The sequence below is a fragment of the Apium graveolens genome, chromosome 5, assembly GCF_009905375.1.
Source record: "Apium graveolens cultivar Ventura chromosome 5, ASM990537v1, whole genome shotgun sequence".
In the NCBI taxonomy this organism is placed as follows: domain Eukaryota; kingdom Viridiplantae; phylum Streptophyta; class Magnoliopsida; order Apiales; family Apiaceae; genus Apium; species Apium graveolens.
This window is the reverse complement of record NC_133651.1, coordinates 313,917,218-313,932,737: the sequence shown is the minus strand read 5'-3', so window position 1 is coordinate 313,932,737 and position 15,520 is coordinate 313,917,218. Positions and strand designations below refer to the sequence as shown.

At 36.6% G+C, this 15,520-nt stretch overlaps 1 protein-coding gene across 1 annotated transcript; it reads right to left on the bottom strand.

Annotated features, from left to right (window-relative positions):
* Positions 1–717: 717 nt before the first annotated feature.
* Positions 718–6,889, bottom strand: LOC141659435 (dehydrogenase FPY6-like). Its single transcript, XM_074466299.1, has 12 exons — positions 6,550–6,889; positions 5,677–5,817; positions 4,840–4,888; positions 4,510–4,527; positions 3,119–3,234; positions 2,934–3,047; positions 2,664–2,714; positions 1,955–2,043; positions 1,810–1,870; positions 1,650–1,727; positions 1,372–1,482; positions 718–1,038 (listed from the first exon to the last, which is right to left on the bottom strand). The coding sequence occupies exons 1-12, from the start codon at positions 6,670–6,672 to the stop codon at positions 910–912; spliced, it is 1,080 nt and encodes a 359-aa protein (XP_074322400.1). The 5' UTR covers positions 6,673–6,889; the 3' UTR covers positions 718–909.
* Positions 6,890–15,520: the final 8,631 nt, after the last annotated feature.

Here is a 15,520-nt window from a genome sequence, read left to right as displayed (position 1 = left end):
AAGTTAATGTCTCTTTCACATTCGGTCTTTTAATAATTCATAAATAGTATAAAATAATGATTATTTCGAACAAATAGAAAGTTAAAAACTTGACCTTTATTATCTTTTAATTTAACTTCTAACATAAATGGACCCGAAGTCATAAATAAAAATTTAAAATTTACCCAAACAAACTCAACGTCTCCTCTTGTTGGGAACTAAAATCTAACTATTTTATTTTGAAACTACGTTGTTGATAAATTGATTGAATTTATGTTCATCCTAAAAGTATTGTCATTTTTGTTTTCAGATTTTTTAGATATATTATAGATTACATAATTGAAGTCGGTTTTTTTGTGACGTGTCATGGACACATGCTAAGTATAAAAGTATATGTTTAGCTTGTTTTAATTGGCTTACACTTTTTTATAACAACCTTATTGGCCACACTAGAGGATCTCTTCAACTATATACTATTACAAGAGAAAATAGTAAAATATTACTCCTCTCTACCTAAAAACGTTTACTATTTGTATTGTACATGACTATATTTGATCTTATACGTAAATTAGTAGTTAATCGTTTACCATGAATAGTATAAAAAGTCAAAAAGGAAATATGGAAGGGAGGGAGGGAGTAACAAAGTAGGGCTGGCATAAAGCTCTCCGCATCCTTTTTTTCCTTGTGTGTGTGTGAATCTGGATGTGTAAATTTTACCTAAGCAGTAGAGTTGAATACTACTAGAAAAGTGTTTGACTACAGTTTTTGCAACATACCAAACACTACAGAACCAATTCACAGTTGTACTGGAAGTAGTATTCTCAGTTTACTTCTTGCATTGCATGACTGTTATACATATCTGATGGCTTACATAAGTTTTTTTGCCTTATGGGGTACATCAAATTTACAGTACAACATCCAAACACAACCCTAAACTCTTTGAACTTTGACTGGGACTCCTTGCTTCATGCCAGATTCTAGCATTGCTTCTAGAACAGCAATATCTCGGGCACCTTCAAGGAAGGAGCTGCGAGGCTCAGCTTCATAGCTACTATCCTTCTGCAACAAGTATTGACGATACATAAGAATACTGAAAATGAATAGTATACTAAGTAATAAAGTGAAACGCAGGGGACATAAATTGTATGATGCGGAAAATATTTTTTAAAGTAGATAATGCAATTTTCTGAATTCTAATGTTATTATCATATACGGTGACTGAAGGAAGCGCAAGGAAATCAAACTGATTTAACTACGATGCAGCAAGGCAATCAAACTGATTTAACTGTCCATTGGCATTCATTGTATGCAGAAGAGTGACATAAGGCTAAATGTTGTTATCAAACTTTACAAGGGACAATAACAGTTGCTTGTCTTAAACTTGTATTTTACCTGAAGAGTAGCATGGGTAATGTCATGTATAAAGGCTTTTAGCTCTTCAGTTACCCCACAAAATGGATAGAAGAAGTTTTTTGTTTGACCATCAGCAGCAAAAATAGAAACCTGGAATATTTATCATGAGAAGACAGCTTATGGAAAATAATAACACAAGAACATATAATTCATTATGATGTTCCGTTATCTTAACAAGCAGTTCTGGTACGTAAGCATCACAAAACTCCCATGCTACAGGAGTACAACAAAGATGATACTTGAATTTTCAAACATACCAGATACCCATGTTTCCCTTCTCTATTTCCGCGCTCAACTTGTAGGGTACCATTTAGGCAAACAATTCGCCAAACAATCTATAGGTACAAGAGTATATTAGCGGATAAATAATAAATAATCTGGCATATAAACACATAAAATAATAGGCATCCCACTTGCCTTTGGAGATTTTGAGGATACAACCATTACGAATACTCCAGAACAGCCATTTTCCAACTGGCTGAGGAAACATTTTTTTAACATTATACCAAAATTTGGAGGACAAAAGTTTGTTTTCCGGATCAATACAGAACATTAAACTTACAACAAAGATGAGACAATATCTGGTGGAGGCAAAGTCCTATCTACATGAGATGTTGTAGCTGATACAGTGTCTACTTCAGATCCAACAAGCTGTTACAAGCAGTAAATATATACACATTAAAACACATAAATAAACAAATTAAATTTTAAGAATGTTAGTAGCCTTGTTGAATCCAGTGTGAGACAAAAAGGTGGAATGCAGTGTTCTGAATTTCCAATATTACAAATTGTACTTGCGTAACAAGAAGTTAATCACTAGAATCTGTATCCAACAGACTGGACTATCCAGTAATTGAAGATTTAAAATCAACAGTTTTTTTTGGCCCGAGGAAACAAAGGAGGTACACTTATCCCGGAAGGGTTTTTCTGAACATAAGAGTACCTTCAGCTCTTTTCTATCTAAGGTGATACATTGTTTTAATATTAAAAATTATTAAATATCTCCACCTTGAATGAACCTAATAAGCCCATATTCAAGTTATTATTTTCATTTACTAGTTGCTTTGCGAAATGCAAAAGCCATTTTCTCTCCAGTTCTTTGCTAGTTAAGAAATGCAGATGACATCAATAAAAACTGATGAGTATATTAGCCGATCTGACTTGTTAGCTATAAGAACAGCTCTTTAGGAACCTGGGTTCGCAGATTATTCATTGTCAATCAAGCAAGTGAAATATACATTAAAATTTAAAGGGGAAGAATGAAATTCTACCATTCTCAATCCTGCTATAAAATGTACCCCCATGTCTAATACAAAACCGCCCTGTCAAAAAAAACCATAGTTAGCATGGAACATAAACTGCAGTAAATAGTTTAACAGTTACATGCTTCGTTTAATTAGTCACCCAAACGTACAGCTTCCATGTTAACATAATGGAAGTACCACACACTGGCTAGAAAATATCAGACTAATAATATAATAGAAAAAACTTTATACTGCTTGTCATGATATTGATACGCAATTAACAGGCTTCAGACTTGCATTAAAATTTCGCCTCCAATTGCTTGAAAAGTAAGGATTTGAGCTGTTCATAGATCCTTCAACAATAACTTGGATGCTCATCATATCTCCAAGTTCAGCCAATAGTTTCTTGCCCTGTACAACGACTAGTAAGTAGTGTAAAAAGCAATTACGAAATTTCAATTAATAAGTCTCAAAATATATACCTCAACAAAAGCAGGCTCAAATCTATAATTTTCAGCAACTGCCCATATTGGTTGACCAGGAACTTTGACACAAATAGAATTATAGCATGACAGTGCAGTTTCTGCCTCTCTCACGGCTGCAAAGACAAGACTGCTTAAATGTTTTATTTACAAGTGTTTAATTGCAGGACTTAGTGTGTTATCCTATTAAGTAGTGATAATTATAATTTATTCTAAAAGTCCTGGTCGGAAATCAAAATAAAAGCTTAAGGGACCCAAAATTCCTGTCAATTGGTAAAATGACAGGATATTCACAACTTTAAAGAGTAAATAAGTTCTGTTCATACTAAGGTGACATGAGGTGTTAAGCTTTGTAATTATGACAATAGAGTGATGATGATGAAGGAAAATGGATGAGAAAAGAAGGCTGGTGGTACTGGACATGTAAGTGGGGAAGAAAAGACATGGGAGAGAAGACAGAAAATAGGATGACTGGATGAGAGAGTTGGAGATGTTAGAGTTGAAGCAGAGGGGACCAGAAAACAAGTAGGAACGGTAGTAACTTGAATTTTATAAGAACCCTGTCAATGAAAATGCCACTTTGTAAGTAACTTACTCCCCAAACTGTTAGATCTATTCTCTTTTTGTTGTATCCATATTTCGAAGATAAAGATGCTGTGCAACTATGATGATCCTTTCACACCCGGTATTGGCTCAAAACACATGAACCTCCTCATTTTACATGTGGTCACCATGATCTAATGACTTTGGTCTCAAGAATGTAAACTTGATCAGGGACGGATTAAAGAGACAGAGTCACTAGCTCTATTCCATATTGTTGGTCGTGATTTCTATGAATGTCACGGTCACCACGGAAATTTATTGTATTACACAAACATTACCCTCATTAAGCATGTTCATAGTTTTGGAGTCTGAGGCAATTTGGTTCTTAACTATACTTTGTAATCCCATTAAGAGTTGAAATTCTACAAAGTGGTTTGACTGAAGACATGTGCTAACGTTAAGCAGATACCTTGATTGTGAAATGAAGTTCTTATTTACCAAACTTTCAGTCAGCAATCCTTACCCTGCCAAACTCCTCATACACAACTTCCCCAGCTTGTGGGATGGCAAGGTTTTGCAAAAACTTCATTGTAAGATGTTATTATAATAGGAAATATGGCAATCAGAAGTTTGATTTGCTTGACGAATTATATGCAGACTAGCATCAAAGATCTATTACAACTATAACAAGTTACTTTCAAGTCATGTAACAAGTTATTTCCTCATAGATAAATTAAACACAGCGAAGTTTTGACAAGTAACAGATTACACGCATATAAACATAGACATATATTCTTGGTTTTTTGATATATAGGAGTATGATACTCAGGTAAAGGTAGGGTACTTACAAACTGCAGCTGGTTTCTCTTCAGACGCAATGTTCCACAAGTCATGACATAAGACATGCAGAAAAGATATTTTAGTTTACTGTGTACAAACAATCTAAATAGTTTCTACCTTATTATTTATTTCTCTCCAGTTACGTACAAGATCATGCGTAAGTTCAGAGAATTGGTTATTCTTCTAGCCATAACAAAACAAGTGACCAAGTAACATATATATATATATATAGCTTTCTGAATTTTTTAAAAATATGTCAAAGATAATAGGCAGAGATCCTAAATTGTGAAAGTGCCTAAAGTTTTTTTTAGATATATAGATGATAATGTTAAATGTACCTTGAAGAACATGTTTCCCTGCCTTCAGTAGCTTTAATGATATGTCAACCTGCATAAATTGGGTATATCAATAACAATTATTTTTAAGCAAGCAATTGAATGTTTCCCCTTTTTAAAGTACTTAATACTTTTCTTTTTCCTTTTCTTTTTGTTGGTTCATTTACAACAATCCTGAATATACATTCACAGTCTAATTGTAAACGTAATTTTAATTATCTATCTACGCAAGGTAGAGGTTTTCAAAGGGAATGTTAACTAGATTGCACATTTGCTTCTTTCATGTTAACATGTCTTCCCTTGCATCCTATTAAATATTCACAACATCTATATAGATATAAAGACATCCTTATATGGAAAAAAAAAATCCCAAATCAATCAGTTTTTTGTCAGTGGTTAAACCTTCCATCAGCACCCAATTTATTCAATTTCTATAGTCCAAATTATACCAATCACCCACCGACCTTAAAACTATTCCAAGATAAACATCAATAACTATATCAGATTAGCTTGTTATTAATAATTACAATCAATCAAGGTTTCAATGATAGCCTAGTGTCAATTTTCTTCAATCATCTTGCCCCACAGGCTAGTTCATTCGAAAGCACACGTGTAACATGATTAGGTACGAACCTCACGAGGGACGGACACATTTCATTCCAATTGACTGAGATCAAACTCAAGGTTCGCCTAAACTCAAGAAAGCTATCGACCTACGTTCTGAGACCAACACATTTCATGCAAATTGTCCCCATTTTTGGGATAATTACATGCCCAAAAAAATTCAAATCTATATTAAAAAAACCACATTAAAAATAAAATGTATAGAAAAAAAATGACCTGCGTTTGACCAGCAAGAACAACAGCAACACCGAGAACAGAAGTGTCTAGAATAATATCATCAAGACCTGATTCACCCCACTTCGCCTCTACTTGTGGAAAAAACTTCCGAGCAATCCCAACTGCTTCTTCTGCTGATTCCTATACATACATAGTACACAACAATATAACATACTAATAGCTGGGACTTACGGTGTTAGGAAGCCGGTTTACCAGGATCATATTATAGGATCATATCATATTATCGCGACAATTCATTCATACATACATTTAATTTAAATATATAAATAACTGTTACGAGTCACCGTGTCAGGAAGCTGGTTTACCAGGATCACGTTATACTATAACAACAACTCATTCATACATACATCTAATTTAAATAAGTAACTGTTACCAGTCACCGTGTCCACGAAGCAGGTTTATGATGATCATATTATATTATAGCAACAACTCATTCATACATACATTTAATTTAAATATATACTCCATCTGTTTTTTTATTTATCGCTTTGATTTTGCACACATTTCAATGTGTTTTGACCAGCTATTTTATAAATAAAAGTAGACGACTTATATTTTAATTCACAAAAAGAAAATTTTTAAAATTATATTCCTAACAAGCGGGTGAAAGCACATTGAAATACATGCAAAATCAAAGCAACAGATAAAAAATACGTCGGGAAGCGGATTTACAAGGATCATATTATATTATCGCGTCATACATACATTTAATTTAAATATATAAATATCTATTGCGAGTTACGGGTTTATCAGGATCATATTATATCCATACATACATACATTTAGTTAAAATATATAAATAACTAAGTTACTTAACAGTAAAAACCCATATGTTAGAATTGAGAAATGTACCTGAGAGCGACTCCAAATGTATTTAACAAGTACGAGGTCAGAAATCTCGGAGAGTCTAGGAATGTATTGAGTCTTTACGAAGATTCCAGCGCCAATTATTGCAATACTAGGTTGCCGATTCATGTTAATGTTTGTTGGTGAATGAATTTCCAGATCTGGGGTGTTTTTATCTGTGCGTGCGTGCGTGTGTTGCTGGCTCAGAGTTATTAAGTTACTAGTATTGAGTAGGTGATGTGTGTGGTGTCGGAGACCAGGAAAAGAAAAAAAAATGGAAAGAGAAAGGTTAGAGGGATTTGGAAAAGAAGCCTGATAAAGTAAATTCCAGGGATGTTGAAAAAATCACTCGTAAATCCGGACCCGACCCTGAAAATCCTATCCAAGAAAAACCGAAACCACTAAAACCATTTTTAATGGTTTGGTTAATCGGACTGTTCACGCATAAATGATTTGATTATGATTTTCAATAAATTAAAATCGTTTAGACCTTATTCCGAAAAAATCAAATCCAACTCATATGACTGAAATTCGTCCTATATCTTTATGTAACGTGATTTACAAAGTCATATCCAAGGTCCTAGCTAACAGGTTGAAAACAGTCATGGAAGCGATCATATCTGAAGCTCAAAGTGCCTTCATCCCTGGGAGAATTATTTCGGACAATATTATGGTTGCTTTCGAAGTAATGCATTACATGAAGCGAAAGAAACGAGGGAAAGATTGTTGGATGGCTCTTAAGCTGGATATGTCCAAAGCATACGATCGTGTTGAGTGGAACTATTTGGAGGCAATCTTATCAAAAATGGGTTTCGATCAAAAGATTATCCAATTGTTCATGGGCTGTTTAACTGCAGTTTCTTATAGTATTGCTCATGCAGGCAGAAAGTTTGGCTCTATAACTCCAACAAGGGGCCTCAGGCAAGGAGACCCCTTATCATCCTATTTATTCTTAGTGTGCATGGAAGGATTAACAGCTCTCTTACAAGACTTCGAAAATAGTAAATTGATATCTGGAGTGAAAGTAGCCAGATCAGCCCCTTCTATAACTCACATGTTATTTGCTGATGACTCCTACATCTTTTGCAAAGCGAATTTGGAAAGTGCTGATAATGTAATGAATCTGTTGCAAATTTTCGAACGAGCTTCAGGTTAGAAAATAAATGTGGACAAATCTTCAGTTTTCTTCAGCAATAATTCTTCCCAGTCATTGAAAAGAGATCTCTGTCAAAAGCTTGGCTTCAGGGAAGCAAATGATCACTGTACATACCTCGGATTACCTAATATTATTGGCAGGAATAAGACAGTGCTCTTTAAGTACATTAAAGATAGGTTGGTGGCTCGTATTCAAGGATGGGAAAAATCTCTGTTGAATAAAGGAGGTAAAGAAATCTTGTTGAAAACTGTTGCTCAAACTATCCCAAACTACACAATGAGTGTTTTTCTCTTGCCATTGGATTTATGTCAACAGCTTGAAAATCTCATGTGCAAGTACTGGTGGAACACATCATCGAAGAAAGACAAATGTATCCATTGGCAAAGCTGGCAGAAAATGTGTAAAAGAAAATCTCAGGGTGGCATAGGGTTTAGAAGTGTTCGTGATTATAACATTGCATTACTTGGTAATCAAGTTTGGAGACTAGTTCAATATCCAGAGAAGCTAGTGAGCAGAATTTACAGAGCTCGTTACTACCCTAAGAGCAATTTTCTTAATGCTAAGATCGGTAGTAATCCGAGTTTTATATGGCGGAGCATTCATGAGTCTCAATCAGTTATCAGAAATGGAATCGGCTGTAGAGTGGGCAATGGGAGGTCAATAAATATCAAGGACGATCCGTGCCTTCCAGACTTAGATGAAGCAACCATTCAAACTGAAAGTGAAGCAATAAAAGATCAAAAGGTCTCTTCTTTAATTAGCATGGCTAACAACAGTTGGGATACAGATTTGATTCTGGATGTTTTCAATAGTCGAGATGCAAACATTATCCTTTCAATTCCTATGGATAGAGAGGTGAATGATAATGGGTATTGGAGATATGAGAAGTTTGGAAACTACTCTGCCAAAAGTGCTTACCTTTTGCTGCAAGGCGACATAAATGACAATAACACGGCAGATAATTCTGGTTTCTGGAGAAAGCTATGGAATTTGAAAATACCTCCCAAGATCAAAAGTTTTCTATGGCGAGCCTCAACTAATTGTCTGCCAACGAGAGACACGCTTCTTACTAAAAGTGTCCCAGTTATCATCACTTGTCCTGTATGCAATGATTACCCTGAATCATGCTTGCACATTTTTACTCAATGTGCTTATGCAGAATCAGTATGGGGAAAGTTAGACATTTTTTCGACCTGGACAATATCAATTATTTTCCAAAATGGTTAGATTGGGTGTTTCAACATTACAGCAAAGAGAATGTTCTTGACATTGTCATGGTCTGCTGGATTCTATGGAAAAATAGAAACGATGTCATATGGAATCAACGAAGCTTAAATATTTCCACCGTGGCAGAATCTGCTTTATCGTTACTTAACCAATGGAAGGGTGTTCAGGATCGAACTTTTGATCGTTCTCTGGGTTATATATCAGCAGAGGATGGAGATGAACACTGGACCTTACCACCTGCAAATAGCGTTAAAATTAATACAGATGCTGCCATCTTCGAGGAAAATTCAAACTTCAATTTTGCCTTTATAGTTAGAGACCACAGAGGAAGTCTCATTGAAGCAAGGACTCGGTGCTCGAGAGGTAGTCCAAATCCAGATTTGGCAGAAGCTTTGGGCATTCGAGAAGCCCTAAGCTGGATAAAAAATGAAGATCAACACGATGTCATCTTGGAATCAGATTGCTTGCAGAATGTCCAGGCAATTTGTAGTTCTTTCACATGTTTATCATACTTGGGAAGAGTTATTAAAGATTTTCGTGAACTTCTAGTAAGTTTGAGTGAGAAAAACGTTAAGTTTAAGTTTGTGAAGCGATCTGCGAACAAAGTTGCTCATTTCTTGGCGCGACAAAATTGTTCCCTAGCTGATCGTATTTGGAGAGTGGGGAATGTCCACTCCGATTTTCAATATGTTTTGTCGAATGATTTGATAATTCAATAAAATCTCGACTTTTTTCTGGCAAAAAAAAAATCGTTTAGACCAAACCAGACTATTATATAATACTCCCTCCGTCCATTTTAATTGTTTACATTTTTTAGAGAGTGTTTGACACGCATTTTAAGGTGCATATAAAGTATAGTTCTGTAATTTTTTTACAATTTTATTTTTCTGAATAAAAATTAAAACATTCAACTTTTATTAAAAAAAAATTGTAAAAATAAGTTACATAACTATACTTTTTATGCACCTTAAAATGCGTGTCAGACATTTCCCAAGAAATATAAACAATTGGAAAGGACTGAGGGAGTAATACATAAAAATTCTACTATATACCTATGAATAAAGATTATAAATTATGCTTTTGTTTATGTGGGCATATATTATAGTCTAAACATCAAATTACTTTTTAAATAAAAAATTTAGTTAATATGTCGCAGTTATACTCTGATTCATAACTTAGTATTATTTAAATTAAATTATAGTATATAAAAGTTATATGTAAACTAAATATTTATAAATATATATATATATATATCATAGTACTTATATGTAATATATAAAACTAATATATAATAAAAATTATATTATATTTACTTAAATAAATGTTTCCTTGTAATTTTAACAAAAACGAAATAAAAGTAAATAATTAAGTTCAAATTGTGGTTCAAAACCGAATCAACCTATTATTTTATGGTATGGTTTGTTTTGATCTCGGTGTCTAAGTGGTCTGATTTGGTTTTGATTTTAAAACACCATCCTTGCTGGTTCGGTTCAAAAAAATGTGAATCCGGACCAAATCAATTTGTGAACTCCCATAGTGAAAATAAGGAGAAAGATACCACGGCACAAGTGGTCGTGAAATAAATTTTATTTTAGAAGTGTGGGTGATTACGTGCACCAGGAGAAAAGTGCTTCACTAAAAAAATTGACGTTGAGGAAAAGTAGAAGTGCATGAGCAAAAGTGTTGGTGATAAGAAGGGCATCACAAAATCGAAAATAAGTGTTTCAAATTCATATTTTTAGAAATATCTGAGTAATGGGGTGTCGTAGATATTTATCCTTCAAATATTATTTATTTAATTGTATTTAATTATTAAATATTTTAGATGTTTAGTGATAGATTATTTATTTGAAAAAAGTATTATTTCTGGATTAGTTAGTAGTGGGGTTGTGAAGTCATGTAGCTAATTAATGGACATGTATTTACCCACTGATGGCTTTTGATGTATTTATAAAGCCTACGAACAGAGATATTCAAAAAATTTGAAGCCCGGAATTCGATCCGATTTGGAAAAAAACTTGAAAAGTCCGATCAGGAAAAACATCCGGTCCGGTTCGGCCCGGCCCGCAGGCCTTAAATAGGTCTTTTTTTCTCAAAAATCCGGCCCGGCCTGAAATCCGAAAATTCTGGATAAAAACCCGGATTTAACAAATTCCGGATCTAAAAAAGCCCGGATAAAAGTCCGGTTCGACCCGGATAAAAGCCCTAGCATTTTGAAAAACCTGTTTAAAAAATTAATTTTTTATATAAAATTTGAAAATATACAATATTTTTTATAATTTTTTAAAAAATATATTATAATATTATAATCAATTAAGGTATATATGATTATTTATATATTATATTAAAAAGTAATTATTTATTTCGGTGTCTAAACTATTCTATCTGATATATCAAGATATTAATTTTTCCGGTATTCAAAATACTCATAATTCAAGTTATAAAATATAAAAATAAATTTTAATATATAAATAAAAATATCGGATAAAGGACGGTTCGACCTGACCCGGCCCGACCCATTGGTCTAAAACGGGTCTTATATTTTTTAGAAAGTCCGGTCTGGCCCGACCCAATTTTTAAAAAAGTCTGAAACAAAGCGTTTCCAAAAAAAACGGGTTTTTTCAAACCCAGTCGGATGGGTTTTTTGTGTAGGCTAGTTTTTTTTTAAATTTATTTAACTGAAAAAGCAGTATTCTCTGCAAAATGTATGGTCATTTCATTTACACTCGTTTATACTCCCTCTGTCCCATCATTTCTATACACTTTTCTTTTTGGGATGTCGCACTTAATTATATACATTTCAAAACTTATCAAAAATAGTAAAAAAATTATAATATAAAAATTAACTACACCTATTTACATCCACTGCACTAACCTTTATAAATTGATTGACCTCACCACTTTACTCATTTTTCTTACTTTTTTTTACAACATTTCATTTTTTCTTAAGCTGCATGTCCAAATCAAATGTATATAATCAAATGTATATAATTCAAGGGCACGGGAGAATAACACAATCTACCACTTCTACCGCGCAGCGTCCGCCGCTATTATACATATGTATATGTATATATAGAGGCTTAAACGATATACAGAGGTATCATTTTCAACGGTTTCATTTTTGTTACTCATTCTTGAGTATGCATTTCGTCTTGTTTTTGTTTGCAATTGTCAAATTTATAGTACACGTGATTTTGATTGAGAAGCCATGCGATAGCTTTTGTTCTCCTGGTTCCTTGATTCGTTTACATTTATTAGCGGTGAAAATAGATGTAATTATTGCTATAATTTAAAACCAAAAAGTGATTTTGGTGAAGAAATTGAACTCATGATCCTGATCCAATGATATATGCAAAATAGCACTAAAAATATTCAAATAAATGTAAATTTTAGTTACCTAATTTTAAAGTACAAAACTACATTGTCACTTGATAGGCCATAAATAACCAAGCCTAAATAAAGGAGCGGAAGCCCAGAGAGAGAACACCCCCGGCCCAAACTAGGGTGGTCCCCGGTGCCACGTGGCACGGGACAAAAGAGTCAACTGTCTCATGTTACCCAAAATGGAACAACTGCATTCCAGCTGTCCAGGTGCAAAGATCCCAAGGCAACACTGGTGGAAGAAGACACCTGACCCCAAAGTCCATTTAAGCCGTCCAATCACTCACCAACCAAGAATAATCAAAGGCTAGGATGAAGAGGTACAAACCCCAAAAACCCTAAATCTTGGGACGTATAAAAGGCCCCAAAAAGAGGGTTTTAGGGGTTGAAAAACATTTGACTGCTACACACCTATACACACACCGCTATACATATTTTGAATAACCCCGTATTCCCTCTTCTTCTTCTTCTTCAAGAAACCCCATTCTTATTCTCACGCCGGAGTTGCCTCGAGAAACAACCCCCCTCCGGTTCTGTTTTGCAGAGTCCCTACCCAGCAGGTTAACCACACGCCGGCTGCCACGTGGATAGGGCTCCAGCACACGTGAGAGAGGAGAAGAGCCGGGAAGAAACAGAGTTATCATTGGCGCTAGAAGGAGGGGTTGAACCTCCGGTGGTGTGGTGCTATCTCCAGCTACATTACACAACTTCAAGAGCCAATAAAACCCCCTCCCAGGTAAGAACAAGACCCTCACTCTCTTCACAACTCATCTCTCTTATCTTTCCTTCCAAAAACAGTCACACACCCTGTTGCACCTCTGCCATCGTTTCCCATACTCTGTTCTGAAAAAATGACCACAAGAAACAGCAAAACTTCGGTCTCGGGAACTATTCAACCCACCGTTGTCCCCTCCAGGGATGGCGAGATGGAGGAGATAGAAGAGGAGCCCCCTATAGCTCGTGCTTCATCTCAACTCCAGCTCGGAGACCAGAGAGTAACTATAGAGAAAGCAGCCCACAAATATGCAGAAACCTCAACAAACCCTTGGGGAAACATGACTCCAGAGCAGATTCAAGCGGCTATGGATCTGTGGAAAGAAAAGAACAAGGCTCCTGAAACCCATCCCGGGGACCAGGAGGAACACTCTGAAGAATCTCGGGGTTCAGTCTTGGACCGGATTGGCAAAACTAAGAGACCATCAGAAGATGCCTGGGACGAGATCGAGAGGGCCACACTCCGGGACCGCATCTGAAAGGAAGAAGAGGCCAAGGCCAAGGCCAACATTGAAAAGAAGATCCAAGAGGAGGAGGTGAAACAAAAGAAGAAGACACGCAGGATTCATGTCTCTTCAGATTCAGATCAAGAGAAGGAATCTAAACAGGAGCAGATGACCCGGGCTCTCCGGGATCTTAAAAGAAGAGTTGAGGGGGACGTGGAGGTCGGAGCGGCAGCCACGCCCTTCACCAGAAAATTGGAATTCACCCCCAGGGAACCCACACTCAAACACTTCAACTTTGACTCTTTTGATGGGCTTGCCGACCCTGAAGAATATCTGAACTACTTCGAACAGATCTCGAACATATATGATTACAACGACCTCACCCAATGTCGTTTCTTTGATTCAACACTAAAGGGAGGAGCACAAAAATGGTTCAGCAGAATCTCCTCCCGGAGCATCGACTCCTGGAAAGACTTCCGGGAAGTATTTCTAAAGAGGTTCAGGGCAAACCGCATGAACGAGCTCCAGATGTGCCACTTGGAAACCATTCAACAAAGAAGCAGAGAAACTCTACCGGAATTCATCAAAAGGTTTCAAGAAGCGATCAACCAGCTCTCCAACCTTGAGGAAAAGGAAGCCGTGAATATTTTCCGGCGAAATCTCCACCCGGTTTCATGCGAAGGCTACGTAAAAGACCTGATCCATAGAGAGCCCCAAAGCCTTGCTTCCGCTTATGCGATGGCTTCAAAGTTTATCAAGGAAAATGACTTCCTCACATCCATGAAGATGAACATGTGGATCTGGGACGATGATAAGTCTCCGGAACACTGCTCCTCCTATAGAAAAGAAAAAAGACACAAGGCAGACCAATTATGTACAGCAGTCTCGGGGAACCCCACCCCGGGATGACTATTCCAGACCTCAAAGGGTTGAAAGAAAGCCCAAGCCCAAAAGGGAGCCAAAGCCAGAGCCCGAGTGGACCGCTCAACCGGCCCCGGTCTGGCATCTTAAGAGAGGTCAAGGGAAAACCTTTTTACTACCCCCAAAGCCGCTGCTGACACCCCCCGAGAATAGGGATCGAGAAAAACATTGTGGATATCACGAGGATCACGACCATACCACGAAAAACTGTTATTCTTTCAAAATGTTCATTGAAGACCAGATCAAGAAGGGCAACATGAGCCAGTATCTGCAAATGAGACTCAATGACAAAGATAAGCCCTCTAGCGGTGACAAGCACGTGGTCAACATGATCTTCGGGGGAACCTCCTCCCCTCCTCGGGGCCCAGATATGGACAGTGACATCATGATGATCCAGCCTGCTGAAGATGAAGCCATATACTTCTCTAATGCCGATTACGAAGGCCTGGATCCCGAACACAACCAAGCACTGGTCGTGACACTCGACATTTCCGACAATGAGGTACAAAGAATTTTGGTTGATAATGGTTCCTCGGCTAACATTGTCTTTAAGCACACACATAACAGGATGAAGTTGGGACACCTTCGGATGGACCTGTGCCTCGAAGACCCCCTCTATGGATTTGGAAATAATATGATTCCGATCCGTGGGATAATATACCTCCCCATGGTCTTCGGGACCGCGCCGCGGAAAGTCTCTCATATCATGAAATTCTACGTGATAAGTGTTACTTCCTCTTATAACATGATTTTGGGGAGACCCACCATCACCAAGCTCCGGGCCATCCCTTCAACAATTCACTTAAATCTAAAGTTTCCTACCCCGGGAGGTATCAGAGAACTTAGAGGAGACCGGGGAGCATCCGAGAAATGCTATGGACAGGCCTTGGTGACGGCAAAAACTGATCCCGAGAACAGGAAGAAGGAGATGGCTTTACCCAAAGGCCAAAGCCGGAAGAAGCATCGTGAACATCTCAGTAAAAGACCAAGGTTAGATATCAATGTGATAGAAGACTCGGGCTACGGCGTGACCAACGCCGATGCCTGGATACAAAAATTCGTCGAAGTTAAG